Consider the following 14,527-nt stretch of genomic DNA (forward strand, 5'->3'; position numbering starts at 1 on the left):
GCATAATGTAAACCAGCTTATTTAACAGAAATATGCTATCAAAGTACACATATTAATGAGGATGGATCCAATATCCGTTATCGAATGCAAAATGAAAAAACTCAATATACTTTATTCAACTAGGCTTTTACAAGCACTTTTGAATCGTCATTTAACAACAACAACAGCCTGTAAATTCCCACTGCTGGGCTAAAGGCCTCCTCTCCCTTTGAGGAGAACGTTTGGAACAAATTCCACCACGCTGTTCCAATGCGGGTTGGTGGAATACACGTGTGGCAGAATTTCTATGAAATTTGTCACATGCAGGTTTCCTCACGATGTTTTCCTTCACCGCTGAGCACGAGATGAATTATAAAGACAAATTAAGCACATGAATCAGCGGTGCTTGCCTGGGTTTGAACCCGCAATCATCGGTTAAGATGCACGCGTTCTAACCACTGGGCTATCTCGACTCATTTAACAACTAAGTTAAGTAAAACTACCACCGGTTCGGAAAGTAGATTTGAGGTGACACTTACTATCAGATTTCCTGTTTGACACAGAAATAATTGGCGCTGTTGTTGCGCACGTGTAATTATATTTCTAAACACTATTTCTGCTTCACACAACTTTGTGTGTATTTTTCTGAACCGGTACGACTTGGAATCCTTCAAGAGAAGAGCGTACTCTTTCGTTAAAAGCCGGTAGCGTACCTCCAAGCGCACCCGTGTTGCAGATGTCCAAGGGTGGTATCCACTTTCCATCACGTGACCGCGCCGTTCATTTATCATCTATAACATAAAAAGAAATAGTATATAGACAAGGATTATAACATCTTAGCTACTAAGGGATTGTTATTACCTGTCAGTTTGTCCATCTATACTGGTTGATTAAGTTACCTTATCGGTTTAAATTCTGAATTTGAATATTTGAAAAAGTTGAATAATATTTTAAAATAAGAACAGAAACAAATTATTCATCATGAGTCTCTAGTATATTAATAAAGTATCAAATAATATAAAACGTATAAATCGTTCAGTTCAAAGATAAAATTGTTAAAGATTCTATTTGTAATTTCCCAAATTAATCATGACAAGCGTCAATCACTAAATATTTTGACCCGAATGTTCGTCTAAATTTATATACCATTGTACAACTCGACCGATACATTTCCAAATAGCGTAGGTCAGTCATAAATAGAAATTTCCGTGACGTAAACTCGGAATGATAAACAAGAATAATGTTGAATCGAAATGATAATAAACTTTCCAATTAAGCGCGCTTTAATAATACAAATAAATAATCTCGATTGGTTTCTAAGAAAGTTGGACGATACTAAAATTCATTCATTCAATATTAATTCATCATTTTCATCTTCCTGTCCTTATCTTTCTTCCATGTTTTACTGTCATTCTCATGATATGGCTGCAAAGAATGTCAGATAACGAATCACAGAAAAACAACAAAATAACTGTTTAACTAAAATTTGGTATGAAGTAAATTTCAACTCCAAATAATACTATTTTTAGCTAACATATGCCAACCAAGCCCCTAAAATGCATGCGGAACCGCGGGCGGACGGTTTTGATTTGAAATATTTACATAAAGTAGCAAGCAGCCTGTAAATTTCCCACTGCTGGGCTAGGGCCTCCTCTCCCATTAAGGAGAGGGTTTTTTGATCATATTCAACCACGTTGTTACAATGCGGGTTGGTGGAATGCACATGTGGCAAAATATCAATGAAATTAGACACATGTAGGTTTCCTCACGATGTTTTCCTTCACCGCCGAGCACGAGATGAATTATAAACAAAAATTAATAATGGTGCTTGCCTCGGTTTTAACCCGCAATCATCAGTCATCTCAGCTCATATTTACATAACTACATGTAAATTAATAAACCACAACATCATGTATATATATTAAAATAATACACATTATATACTAATGGCTTGTGTAATATATAGCCTATAATTTGCATTAAAGGGAGTCAATTAGTCACAAACGTAATTCGATACCTTCATTAAGCTAACGATGACTATAAGCAACAAGATATAATCTTATATATTAATCTACAATAATAATATAATACGCGATACTACGTCATTACCATGTACAATAATAAAGCCAAATATATGGACCATAGATAATCCGATCGCTGGTATGCTTAGAGGTCATTCCACTTGGTCTTGGAACTCTGTGCAGTCCATAAGTACCAACCACTCATTATATTTATATATATAGTAACACCCTAATTTTCCACGGCTGGGATAAAGGCTCTTCTCCCTTTATTTTTCCCTTTTTTTGAAGGCTATATTCTACCACGCTGCTTCTATGCGGGTTGGTGAATTCACATGTGGCAGAATTTCGTTGAAATTAATCAAGTTGAAAAAGTCGCTGCTACTACAGTCCACAGATTAAATAATAAATGTCAGTGCTCTCAGCTTCCAACCTAATGAAAAATCAGACGTTGATTATAAGCAGACTTTTACCTCAAGTTTGAACGAACAGGTGTGTATTTTTCGTACACACTTTCTTGCTGATGCTGAGCGACTATCAGAGGAGACCTCTGCTTATTAGCCAATCGGTGTCGGAGTATTTTTTATAAAAGACTGCTGAATGTTAGTGATTACCCATTGATGAAAAAGTCACTATATTCAAAACAGTAAACTGCGTGACGCTAGCTAACAGTCTGAGGCAGATTTTACATAAAATATGTACAATACCTAACCCCCCATTTAAAATAAATTAGAAGTAAAATATATAGAACAACTTTCTTAAATAAAATGGTACCAAATTACCTTGTCCTTCTAATTACACTTACTCACCCCTTAATTGGAACATAACAAAACGAAGCATTGCTATTTGATGCAATGAATGCTAGAGTATGGTACCCACTTACGAGCAAAGCGCTACCACCGATAAAAGAGCACTAGAGTATCCATACTGAAAGAGACCATACTGAAAAGCAATATAGAATATCTTACTCAGCTCTTAACTATAATAAATTTCATATGTTAAGCTAGACTTAATATCCTATGACGTAAGTTATATTTAAGTCCAAAGTTTTTTTTTTTATATAAGGCTGAAGGCAATGGCTATTTTCCAGTCCGTAAGCCATTTAAAAGCTATCATAAAATGTCAGTCTTTATGTTGGGTGTCGTAAAAGTTTTAAATATCCTCTCGTTTAGAAATATAAACTTGCTTATTTAAGATAATAGCGGAGGCTACATAGCTTCCTCCATTGAATTTGAATAAAGAATTTTCAGCATGGATATGCTAAAACATTCTGATCATATTATTGGTTCTGCTAGGTTTTTGAATCTTGGACTCGAGATCTCAAATCAAATCAAAATAATCTTTATTAAAGTAGGCTTTTAAGACAAGTACTTTTGAATCGTCATTTTACAAGTGAAGCTACCACTGGTTCTGAAAGTAAATTTTACCGAGAAGAACTGGCAAGAAACTCAGTAGATACTCTTTATAACATTAAAAAAATACAAAGTCATGTTAGTTAAATACTATTATTTAAATTAATATATCCTGCTTGGAAGTCAACAGGTATTAACTCCACGCTTTTTTATCATCTATAAAATCTTGTATCGAATAATATGCTTTTTCTACCAATGTACTTTTTACAAACGATTTGAATTTACGAAACGGCAAAGTTAGAAATCTGACTATGACACTGGATATTGCTCTAGCGTCGTAGTCTTAGTCGAGATTGATGGAATAATCGTATTGTTCTTTGTAAATGTAATTTAGAATCATCCGATAAACAAGAATGCCGATTAATTATTTAACCACGACAAAAACAGCACACTCATTCAGATACAATTAACTCGAACTGATCCTAACAAAAGTTTTCCTTATTATAGGAAAGGTTTATCAATGTAATAAGTGAAATCGTATTGATTCAAATTAATGAGGAAAACGAGTTTTTTTGTGGCATATGGCGAACGAGCATATGGACCAACTGATGGTAAGTAATCACTACCACCTCTAGACAATCTTTACATCTCCAAAGTACCAGTAATTTTGGGTAATGTGATGTTATATCCTACAGTTGCACTGGCGCGTGCAAACTTTCATCCGGAACACAATAATACTGAGTACTATTGTTTGGCGGTATGAATGTCTGGTGAGTTGGTGGTACCCAACCGGGCTTGCACAAAGCCGTACCACCAAGTAAAGTGATCTATAAAGTGAAACAAAGTAGCAATTAAACATGAATATTAAAATCTTTATTTAACGTGATGTTACACAACGATAAAAATGGGGAAAAATTAAACATACATTGGCCGATAAATGACCTTCGATCATAATATATACTACTGATACTGTAGAACTCTGTCATTGCATAATACGTTTTAAAAGTAACAACTTTCAAGGTTACGTCCTCGACTGTAGAAATTCAAGGTCAAATTTTAAAAAAGAAATTAAATTTTTCGCTGAAAATGCAGATAATGTTATATTGTTTTTTTTTTAAAGATACATTTACATTAACAAAACAGTTCAGTTGCAAAACTATTACACATAGTTACGATGAAAGTTTAAAGCTTTGTAAGCTCGGTCTAAATATACATTGTTGTGTTAGAACGAGAAAGCTCAAGAGAGCTTCATTCAACATATGATTATGAAACTTATACGTCAAGTTACAATTAGTGAGAAATATTTTCATAATATGTGAAAGTAACTCTGTTTGTCTGTCTGTCGTTCTTTCACGACCAAAACTTTGAACCAACTTTGATAAAATTTGGTATGAAGCAAATTTTAATTCCGAGGAAGGACAAAGGTTACTTTTTTTTGCGTAACACATGACATCCAACATATATATATGAAGATAATTATTTCATGGTCGGCAACACTACATGAAAATTTCGTATGATATTGTCCTGTATCCTGGTAGGCTAGTGCCACTAAAGGCCACAAGTCACAAATACATCCCTATATTCTCCATGTTTGTGTGATCGATTTCATCACGACGTCAAAAAACGTCACTTGTAGAGAAGACATATTGTATACTTAAGCCTTAAAATACTGTATACAATTACACTAATAATCCTATGGGACAGCCCTGATGGAAGGAGAGTGATCAAGCCAAAACATACCATTAGCTTTACCGTCTTTTGGATTACTGCATAGTATAAAACAAAGTCGCTTCCCACTGTTTGTCTGTTCCTGTGTGTTTAGATTAAAACTACGCGACGGATTTTGACGGATGGATGCGACTGTTTTAATACATTGATTGATTTAAAAGGAAGCTTTCTATGTATAACACACGCATAATTTACTAGAGAAACACTGAAAATTTGCTGTCGTAAATACGCACATTTTTTGGGATTACATTGCAAACGCTTGCTGAACTCTACTATATAGATAAAATAATATGGTATCATGCATCTTGGTACACCTTAAAAATGTCTATAAGCATCAAGTGAAGCCGGAGCATATATATATTCTAATTACATAACAGTAACAGCCTGTAAATTACCCACTGCCTCCTCTTCCATTCAGGACAGGGTTTGGAACATATTCCAACACGCTTTTAAATAAAACTAATTATAACGGATGAATCGCGTATATTATTTTTAAACATCCCGACGTTTCGAGCACTTTGCAGTGTTCGTGGTCACGGGTAGACTAAGATGACATTTGTCTATTTGAAGAACAAAGGAAATATTATTAACAACTACCGCCAACGATTTCTCAATTGATATCTTGAGTAACGTTCCGGTTGCACGCAGAAGGCACTAACTGTATCTTTAGGTCTTGCAGTCTGTTGGATTTGGGATTTTAAATTTTTAATAAGTGGATCCCAGGTGTTAGAAAGTCTCCAACCATCTTCTCTATTGAAGTTCGGATGTTTTTGAATTTCAATAGCCTCGCGTATCATTCTAGGAATGAATCTGTGTTCTCTAGCGAGGATCTGTGGTTTATCAAATCGGATAAAATGGTTAGGTTTATCCAGAGCATGTTCACAGACTGCAGACTTAGAAGAACGCCTATTTTTGACATCTCCTATATGTTCCTTGACCCTATGTGCTCGAAACGTCGGGATGTTTAAAAATAATATACGCGATTCATCCGTTATAATTAGTTTTATTTAAATGTGTAATAATCGCGAAAATTTAAGACAACATTATTCCAACACGCTGTTCCAATGCGGGTTGGTGGAATGCACATGTGGCAGAATTTCGATGAAACACATGCAGGTTTCCTCACGATGTTTTCCTTCACCGCCGAGTACGAGACAAATTATGAGAAAATTAAGCACATATATATAGTGGTGCTTGCCTGGTTTTAAACCCGAAATCATCGATTAAGATGCACACGTTCTAACAACTGGCCCATCTCAGCTCTAATTTAAACAACTCACATTTACATAACTCGGGTTTGAAATTTTCAACAACTTTTTAATGATCAGTCTCAGATTTCCAAGATTTTTATGTCTGTATGAACTACTTATATCACCTATATAGTTACTTAGTCAAACGATGAAGCATCCCTTCTTTAATAAAGTCTAACTGCATAAAACGTTTCTATGAAATATATTAAAAGTTTGATATGAAAGTTAGTAACAAGTAAACAACGAGAAGCCTCGGGTATGAAGGCTCGGCAGCAACGCTACAACTTGTTCGAGTTTCCTGAAATTTGTTTTAACATATCTCAGAGAAGTAATATTATAATTTTTACTTATATCTTTATTTAACTGTATGTTGTTTGCTGTTTTATTACTTACTAGTTTTCGCTCGCCTGCTATATTCCTTTACGGTTATATATTTTAGGAACCAAAAATATTAGTATCTTATACTGGGGTTCAAGCTTGCTCATCAACTCCGGTTGATTGGTTTAGCCGTAAAAATCTAACAGACAACTTTCACATTTTTAACATTTTTATGGATATGGTTTTTTTTTAAAAAAAACTTATATTTTTTTCTTTCGTACCATTTTTCCCACATGGTCACTAATCGTTCTATTTCAACTTATATACCCAAAAACCTTAAACATTTATATATCTAAACCTTCCTCATGAATTCCTCTATCTATTAATGAAAACCGTATGAAAATCAGATCTCTAGTTTTGGAGTTTATCGCAAACATACAGACAGACAGACGTAGCTGGGGGACTTTGTTTTATAATATGTAGTGATAGGTAAGTGCACTATTGGGAGGTCAACACCGCACGCTTTAACAGTTGAGAGATATATCCGGAATCGCCAAGCGTTACCAATCTTGGAATCTTAATAGTCCTTTATGTCCCTTATGCGCGCCTAAGCGCGTTGCTAATAATATTATACCTAGCCTTAGAAGAGCTCTCCTCTTTTTCAGTCTTGCCTTTTATCTAAACGAGTAATGAGAAACGATACACTTGTGTGAGAAGATGCAGACAAAATCGAATATTGACATTTTGGCATCGAATTTTCTCCCTAAAATCAAATCAAAACATATTTTATTCAAGTAGGTTTTTACAAGCACTTATGAATTGACATTTAATAACTATGTCAAGTGAAGCTACTACGGTTCGGAAAGATTCTACCGAGAAGAACCAGCTATAAACTCAGTAGTTAATCTTTTTCAACTTACTTAGTCACCTTTAAAATTGTCTACCATAAATATTGGCAAGGATGACTTTATACCCAAATAGAAGGTTACTTACCATCGAAACTACCCTGAACGTGAAAAGATTTGTTGATAAAATTTATACCGACAAATCTGAGTGTTGTTTGTCGAAATCCCGTTACTTTAGGCTAAGTTAAACTTGCTCCAACTGATCTTCATTCAAACCTACGGAAATCACTACATAGTACAAAACAAAGTCGCTTTCTCTGTCACTATATCCCTATGTATGCTTAAATCTTTAAAACTACGCAACGGATATTGATACGGTCTTTTTAATAAATAGAGTGATTCGAGAAGAAGGTTTTTATATATAATATGTTGACAATTAAGTAAAGAAACACCGACAATTTTAGAAGTTTCTATTGTGATATGATCATTGTCGAAGAGTCGAGATGGCCCAGTGGTTAGAGCGCGTGCATCTTAACCGATGATTGAGGATTCAAACCCAGGCAGGCACCGCTGATTCATGTGCTTAATTTGTCTTTATAATTCATCTCGTGCTCGGCGGTGATGGAAAACATCGTGAGGAAACCTGCATGTGACAAATTTCATAGAAATTCTGCCACATGTGTATTCCCCGCATTGGAAATGCGTGGTGGAATATGTTCCAAACCTTCTCCTCAAAGGGAGAGGAGGCCTTTAGCCCAGCAGTGGGAATTTGCAGGCTGTTTTTGTTGTTGTTATTGTTATTGTTGTGATCATTGCACCCGTGCGCAGCCGGGGCGAATCGCTAGTAAGCTGAAAAAACAAACAAAAAGTGACACTACACGATGAGGTAGAGAAAAATATATTTCACTGAACAAAAAACGGAAAAGTTGATTCATTAAAAACCTTATTAGGTTTCCGCGTAATCCAAAGATTCGGAGTTTAATAATAAAATTTTACAAACTCACAACTTTTCTACAGTTGTTTTCGCTCGTAGTCTAACAATTTACCAGATTGAGTTAAGTTAAATTAATCCGTTAATTTTATGATTAAATTAAGTTTCACTACATTTTTTATAATAAATGTTCCTTGAAAACAAATTCGTAGTAAATGATTATAATCGTTTTTATGCACAATAGGGGGCTAGAAATAGTTTTCCATCCTATTTGGTGAAATGATTTCTTCAAACACGGGACAGCAAAATCTAATTCAAATATACTGTATACTCTATACTTTATATTTTAAAATTAATCTTTATCTGTATACTAGTAGTCGCCCCCAGCTTTGCTCGCGTTTTTTGGTGTCACGTGTCAGGCAAAAAAAGTAGCCTTTCATGGAGTTCAAGTTTGTTTCATACCTAATTTAATCAAAATCGGTTCCGTCGTGAAAGAGAGACACACGGAGGGAGCTACTTTCACATTTATAATATTAAACATTATATTATATTAATTTATAATATTAATTATACATGTAGTAGTGACAAGGTATCGAGAAAATGAAGCACAGGTTCAATATATATATACACGTCAATTAATCTCTATGTCCCTTATGGAAAATCAACACACGAACCAAAATCGTTTGATATGCAGAGGTCTACCAGTGTAAACATTTTAGAAGATTACTATATACAAACATACGAACAAGTGGTACCTCTACATAATATTAGATACTTTTATTAACATAAGAATTAATAACATTAAATGTTTAAATATATATAGATATGAACTAAAACTAGTTACTGTATAAATCTTGACTCCTGTCACCAGTGGAGGCAATGAGGCGAGGTGTTATACTTTTGATGAAATATTAGTATAGATAATAAGTGCAAATTTTGTTTCAGGATGTCAATCGCTCACGAACCGAACGCCACTTACGCTGAGCTGGTGATTACAAACGTGCAGCCTGACGACGAAGGCGTATATCGCTGTGAGATAACCTACCTACAAGTTGGCGAAGACTGCAACACAGTACAAGTCACCGATTTTCATACATACAGTAAGTCGTTATATTATACATTTAATAATTAGTCCCTTAAAGGATGGATTAATTAGTTACGGAACTGTACAAGTATAGTTTGGACTTTAAGCACAGGTAGGGCCTGTAATTACTGTGGCTCATTAACTCTTACAATGGAGCTTGTAGTAATTACAGGCACTTCATGATTTTTGAGCTGTTTTTTACTTAAAGTGGCAAAAACAGGTAGCTTAGTGTATTATTTTTTTATTAGTTCTGTTAATCGTCACTAGATTTCTTTTTTCCAATGTTAAAAGAGCTTAAGTACTGTTATGTCCATAACTGAATGTGGGAATCGGTTTCTCATTGCCGAACTAGAGGTAGCATCACCCATTTATCAGTAAATTACTTTTTCATGGTAAAGGCTTGCGGACGAGCATATGGGCCAGCTGGTGGTAAGTGATCACCATTACCCATAGACAATGAAGCTGTAAGAAATATTAACTATTCCTTACATCGTCAATGTGCCACCAACCTTAGGAACTAAGATGTTATGTCCCTTGTGGCTGTAGTTATACTGGCTGACTGCCTGGTATTGCAAACTATTATAACATACAAATAAGATGAGATTTTTTGTTACAATTTATCTTATAGAGTTTTCTGTTCTTTACTATTTTTTCCATTATATTAAAACCTTTACTTAATGGATGACATAATTTCCCAACGCGTACATACTTTATTTGCTAATCGTTTACGAATACTCGAAACAAATACATAATTATATCAATTTAATTAGAGTTATTTGTTTCGTCAGATCTCAAGTTTAAGTGGTTTCAAAAACACTATCGTCACAGGAAATTAAACAATGTTGTCAGCTGTTACAAAAGCTCGTGTTTTGTGCAACATTGTATCCCTTGCTTAATTAAGTTAAGTAGTAATATGTTACATTTCGTTCGCTGAAAACATTGCGTAGTTGTCATTTCAAGGTTTAGTGCTATCAACGTACAATATTGTATTCGTGTTGGAATTTTAATAAGACCATATGTCATTTCTTTTAATGTACATAAGATTAGTAGTGTATTTATAATTTTAAAATGGTGTTGCTTCATAAAAAAAACAACATCCTTAAAGGCCGGCAACGCATCTGAAATCCCCCTGATATTACAGATGTCCATGGGTGATGGTAGTCACTTTCCATCATTTGAGCCTCATGCTCGTTTGCCACCTATTAAATAATAAAAAAAAAACAAACTCAAAAATGAAGAATTTTCATATTAAAGATAGACCAAAGACGCGTACAATATGTTCGTGGGGATACCAATTTTTATTCGTATACATTTACCCATATTTAATTTATGGTGTAAAATACATTGTTGTCAATTTACCAAGAACCATAGGATCTAAAATATTATTTGTGTCTCTGATTGTAATTGAGCATAAATTATAGGCTGATTATTAAATAATATAAACGAATACTAATATCTATGCAACGTTTACAAGAGTACACGCCACAGTGCAAGCTGTTACGCGCAAACGCAGTGTGGACTAAGCTCAAGGTCAGTATATTCGCGTAGTGAGTTGCTGTGTTTTGCGCGAGCATACTCTGGGTTGCGCATAAGAGCCTATGTGTTATAGTGTTGTATGTGTGTTGTTTAATGAAATTACCGTTAGCCGTCTTAAATTTTTTTTTTGTGTATATACAATAATAACGCATTTACAAACTCGAAATATCATGTTTAAGTATTGAGTTTACCAGAGTTGAAACATTACAGTCGAATTAATGTGATTCAATTTGATTTCAAGTCTGTTCATACTTGCTAAATCATTTTAGATTAAACAATCGATCGACTATAACGCAATATCATGAATCAAACCCCTTATATAAATATAATATTAATAATATCTTATACGAAATGAAATGTTGTATATACAATGAATAGGTCAGTCCAAAATATATTTATTATTTCAGTAACAGAGGCTAGAAGACCAATATTTTATATACAGGGATAATTCTTAACACGTACCGTAAGTAGCTGAGTCAATCGAAATGAACCAAATCCGTTTTAGTGTTGTGTCTTACTAGTGACAGGACATAAATATCGATTCGACATCGATGAAATATTTTCATATGATTTTTGCTACAATTTTAACTTATGTATTGATGCATTTATATATAATATATTGTATAGGTATGCACGCTGGTGTTAAATATTAAAATATTTTTGTTCGAACACTGATTAATTAATTTAAGTGTTAATGTTATGGTTGGTTCTCATTTCAGAGGTTTAAAGCTCATAAACGAACAAATACAAATATTTTATTCAGAAATATTAATTAACTTAAATAGACAAATAAATAAATAGTATTAGTACTCATTTTTAAAATATCACAATAAAATTTAAAGTCATAAAACAAACTTGAATCATGTTGAAAAACACATACCAATAAAATATATAGTAGAAATATACAGTCGATAAACTCTGCGACAACTCAAAAACGTTACATCGTAAAACAGTGACCCTCCCAATACAAATAAAACTATCGACATGATAAATATCGACAATATTCAACTCTATTTTCAACAGCACATTCCGACTAGGATATTGCGATCGTACCACCCGAGGCGATGAGATTTCATCGTTATATTTTATCTCTTTCATACAACACATTTTTTATACATTCGTCTCTTTTACTCGACTATGAAGAGGAATGGTATATTTTATTTGATACTTGGTTATTTTGAGTTTTCTTATGGTTCAAGATTATTTCCTCCGATGCTGTAGGTGTTTGTTTTATTTTTACTATACATTTTACTTAATGTTACATTGTACTTACAGTGTTACAGTGTGTTAAAAAGTTGAGTATTAATACATTCTCACGCTTATTCGCGCAAAAAAGTTGCGTATTTAAGCAAGTGCGTATGAGTGGCATGTTGATGTGGTGTTCAATTTTTTTATGAGCAAATATTTTTATTAGACGATTTAATTTGATTAGTTTAATAACATAAATATTACTTAAATGAAGAACTTTTTACCGTGAGCCATGAAAATATAATACAGCACTTAAATCCCACAGGCAATAAAAATATCTCAAGAATATTTTATTTATTTCTACTTGTATTTAAAACCACTAAAACATGTGATATTCAAGAAGTCAACATCAACATCAACCTCAACAGCCAATAAATTTCCCACTGCTGGGCTAAGGGCTCCTCTCCTTTTGAGGAGAAGATTCTGAACATATCCCACTACGCTGCTCTAATGCGTGTTTGTGAAAACCACATGTGGCAGAATTTCTATGAAATTAGACATATGCAGGTTTACTCACAATGTTTTCCTTCGCCGAGCACGAGATGAATTATAAACACAAATTAAGCACATGAATATTCAATAGTGCACGCGTTCTAACCACTGGGTCATCTCGACTCAAGAAGTACTCTGGTACAATTGAAATTGATGACTGCGCAAAACGGACTGCGCAAATAAGCAGTTGCGTGTAACCGAGCAATAACAATCAATTGTTAATTATTTCACTCCTCGTTAAATTAGACGTTGCACGGTTATTTTCACGTATCGAAATTATGATCGCTTATTTTCTCATAACGATAGAAAGTATGTATATAAACAATTTAAAAAATCTTAGAAGCGCCATATTAGTATTACACAGAATGCATATAAGGCATTCCATATGTAGAATTTTATTTGTCAGAATTGGATTCAAGTTATTTTGCAAAAAAGACAAAGCATCGCATACAGCATAAATGTTCCACCAAATAATAAATGAGACGAGAAAGAAAATAATTACGAGTAAATTATAGGAAAGCAATATAGTTTAACCCTTAAATAGATTTCGCGGTCCATGTAGCCCTTTGTCAGACGAAACGAGGCAATTAATGTAATTAATCGGTGGGATAAAGCTACACACTCACAAAACATATAGCGCTATACGGTACTATGTAATGCTATGCAGTTTCTCTTTATTAGATAAATTAATATTTTTTATAACATAAGTGGTTTGTCAAACCACCTCAAATTCTATTATCACCATTACCCACAGAGAAAAATTGTGAAATATGTTAATTTTTCCTTCCATTATTATCAATGCACCACCAACCTTGTGGTCTCAAATATTACGTCTCTTGTGCCTGTATTTATATTGGGTCATTGACCCTTCAGTCCGGAACATAGAAATAATAAATAAGGCTGCTACTTGGTGGTAGAATATATGGTAAGTGGTTGTCGAGCTCTCACAAAATCCTATCACGAATTAAAAATTTAAAAATAAAAAAATAGGGAACTGGATGACTTAATATGCTACTTGATGATAAACTCTCATTTTTATTTACATCTTTAAGCATATTGAATTGGAATTAAGTAGTATTCTAATATCTTTTAAATGTAATTTAATGTATTATGATCATGATATATATGACGTTACGTAAAATTCAGAATATCAAAATACAAGGTGAAATTCAGCGCAAACATTGATAAAACTAGCTCTTACCCACTTCTTTGCTCGCGTAGAATATGAATATATTTTCAAATTAATTTTAACTATTACGTTGATGATTAGTATACAAAGAGATATCACATTTTTGTTTCCAAAACAGTAGTTTATGTCTTTTCTCAGGCTCTAGACTATTGGTATACCAAATTTCATTTAAATCGGTTTAGTTTTTCCATGAAAGTGAGACAGATAGACAGAGTTACTTACATATTTATGTTATTAGTATGGATTACAATTTCCTAATAGATGAAAGAAATTACAGAGATTGTTGATTACTTAATTATATGCAAGAAATTCCATCCGCCATGCAGATTGCCTGCACAAGATTAAATTATACAAATGGACGTTTATTATGATTTGAACCTATTACTTCCGCTTGAAATTTACATATTTTATCCTTTGGTCTACTACTCGATACTAGAATATCTATGCTCTTGATAAAAAATTGTATCGAGCTATATCGCTTTGTATTTAAGTGGATAGCCAACCTTAAGATAGTTCGGGTTTGGGTAATAGCTTAAATATATTGAAACTATTTAATT

The 14,527-nt window shown here is 33.6% G+C and overlaps 1 protein-coding gene across 1 annotated transcript in view; it reads left to right on the plus strand.

The window, feature by feature from the left end:
• The window catches only part of LOC124540759 (hemicentin-1), a 476,965-nt gene that overhangs the window by 342,175 nt on the left and 120,263 nt on the right, over positions 1 to 14,527 (plus strand). The window contains exon 4 of the mRNA XM_047118466.1: positions 9,367 to 9,521. Coding sequence (XP_046974422.1) covers positions 9,367 to 9,521 — 155 coding nt within the window. The remainder of the gene's footprint in view (positions 1 to 9,366; positions 9,522 to 14,527) is intronic.

This window comes from Vanessa cardui, chromosome 26, assembly GCF_905220365.1.
Source record: "Vanessa cardui chromosome 26, ilVanCard2.1, whole genome shotgun sequence".
NCBI classification, from domain to species: Eukaryota; Metazoa; Arthropoda; class Insecta; order Lepidoptera; family Nymphalidae; genus Vanessa; species Vanessa cardui.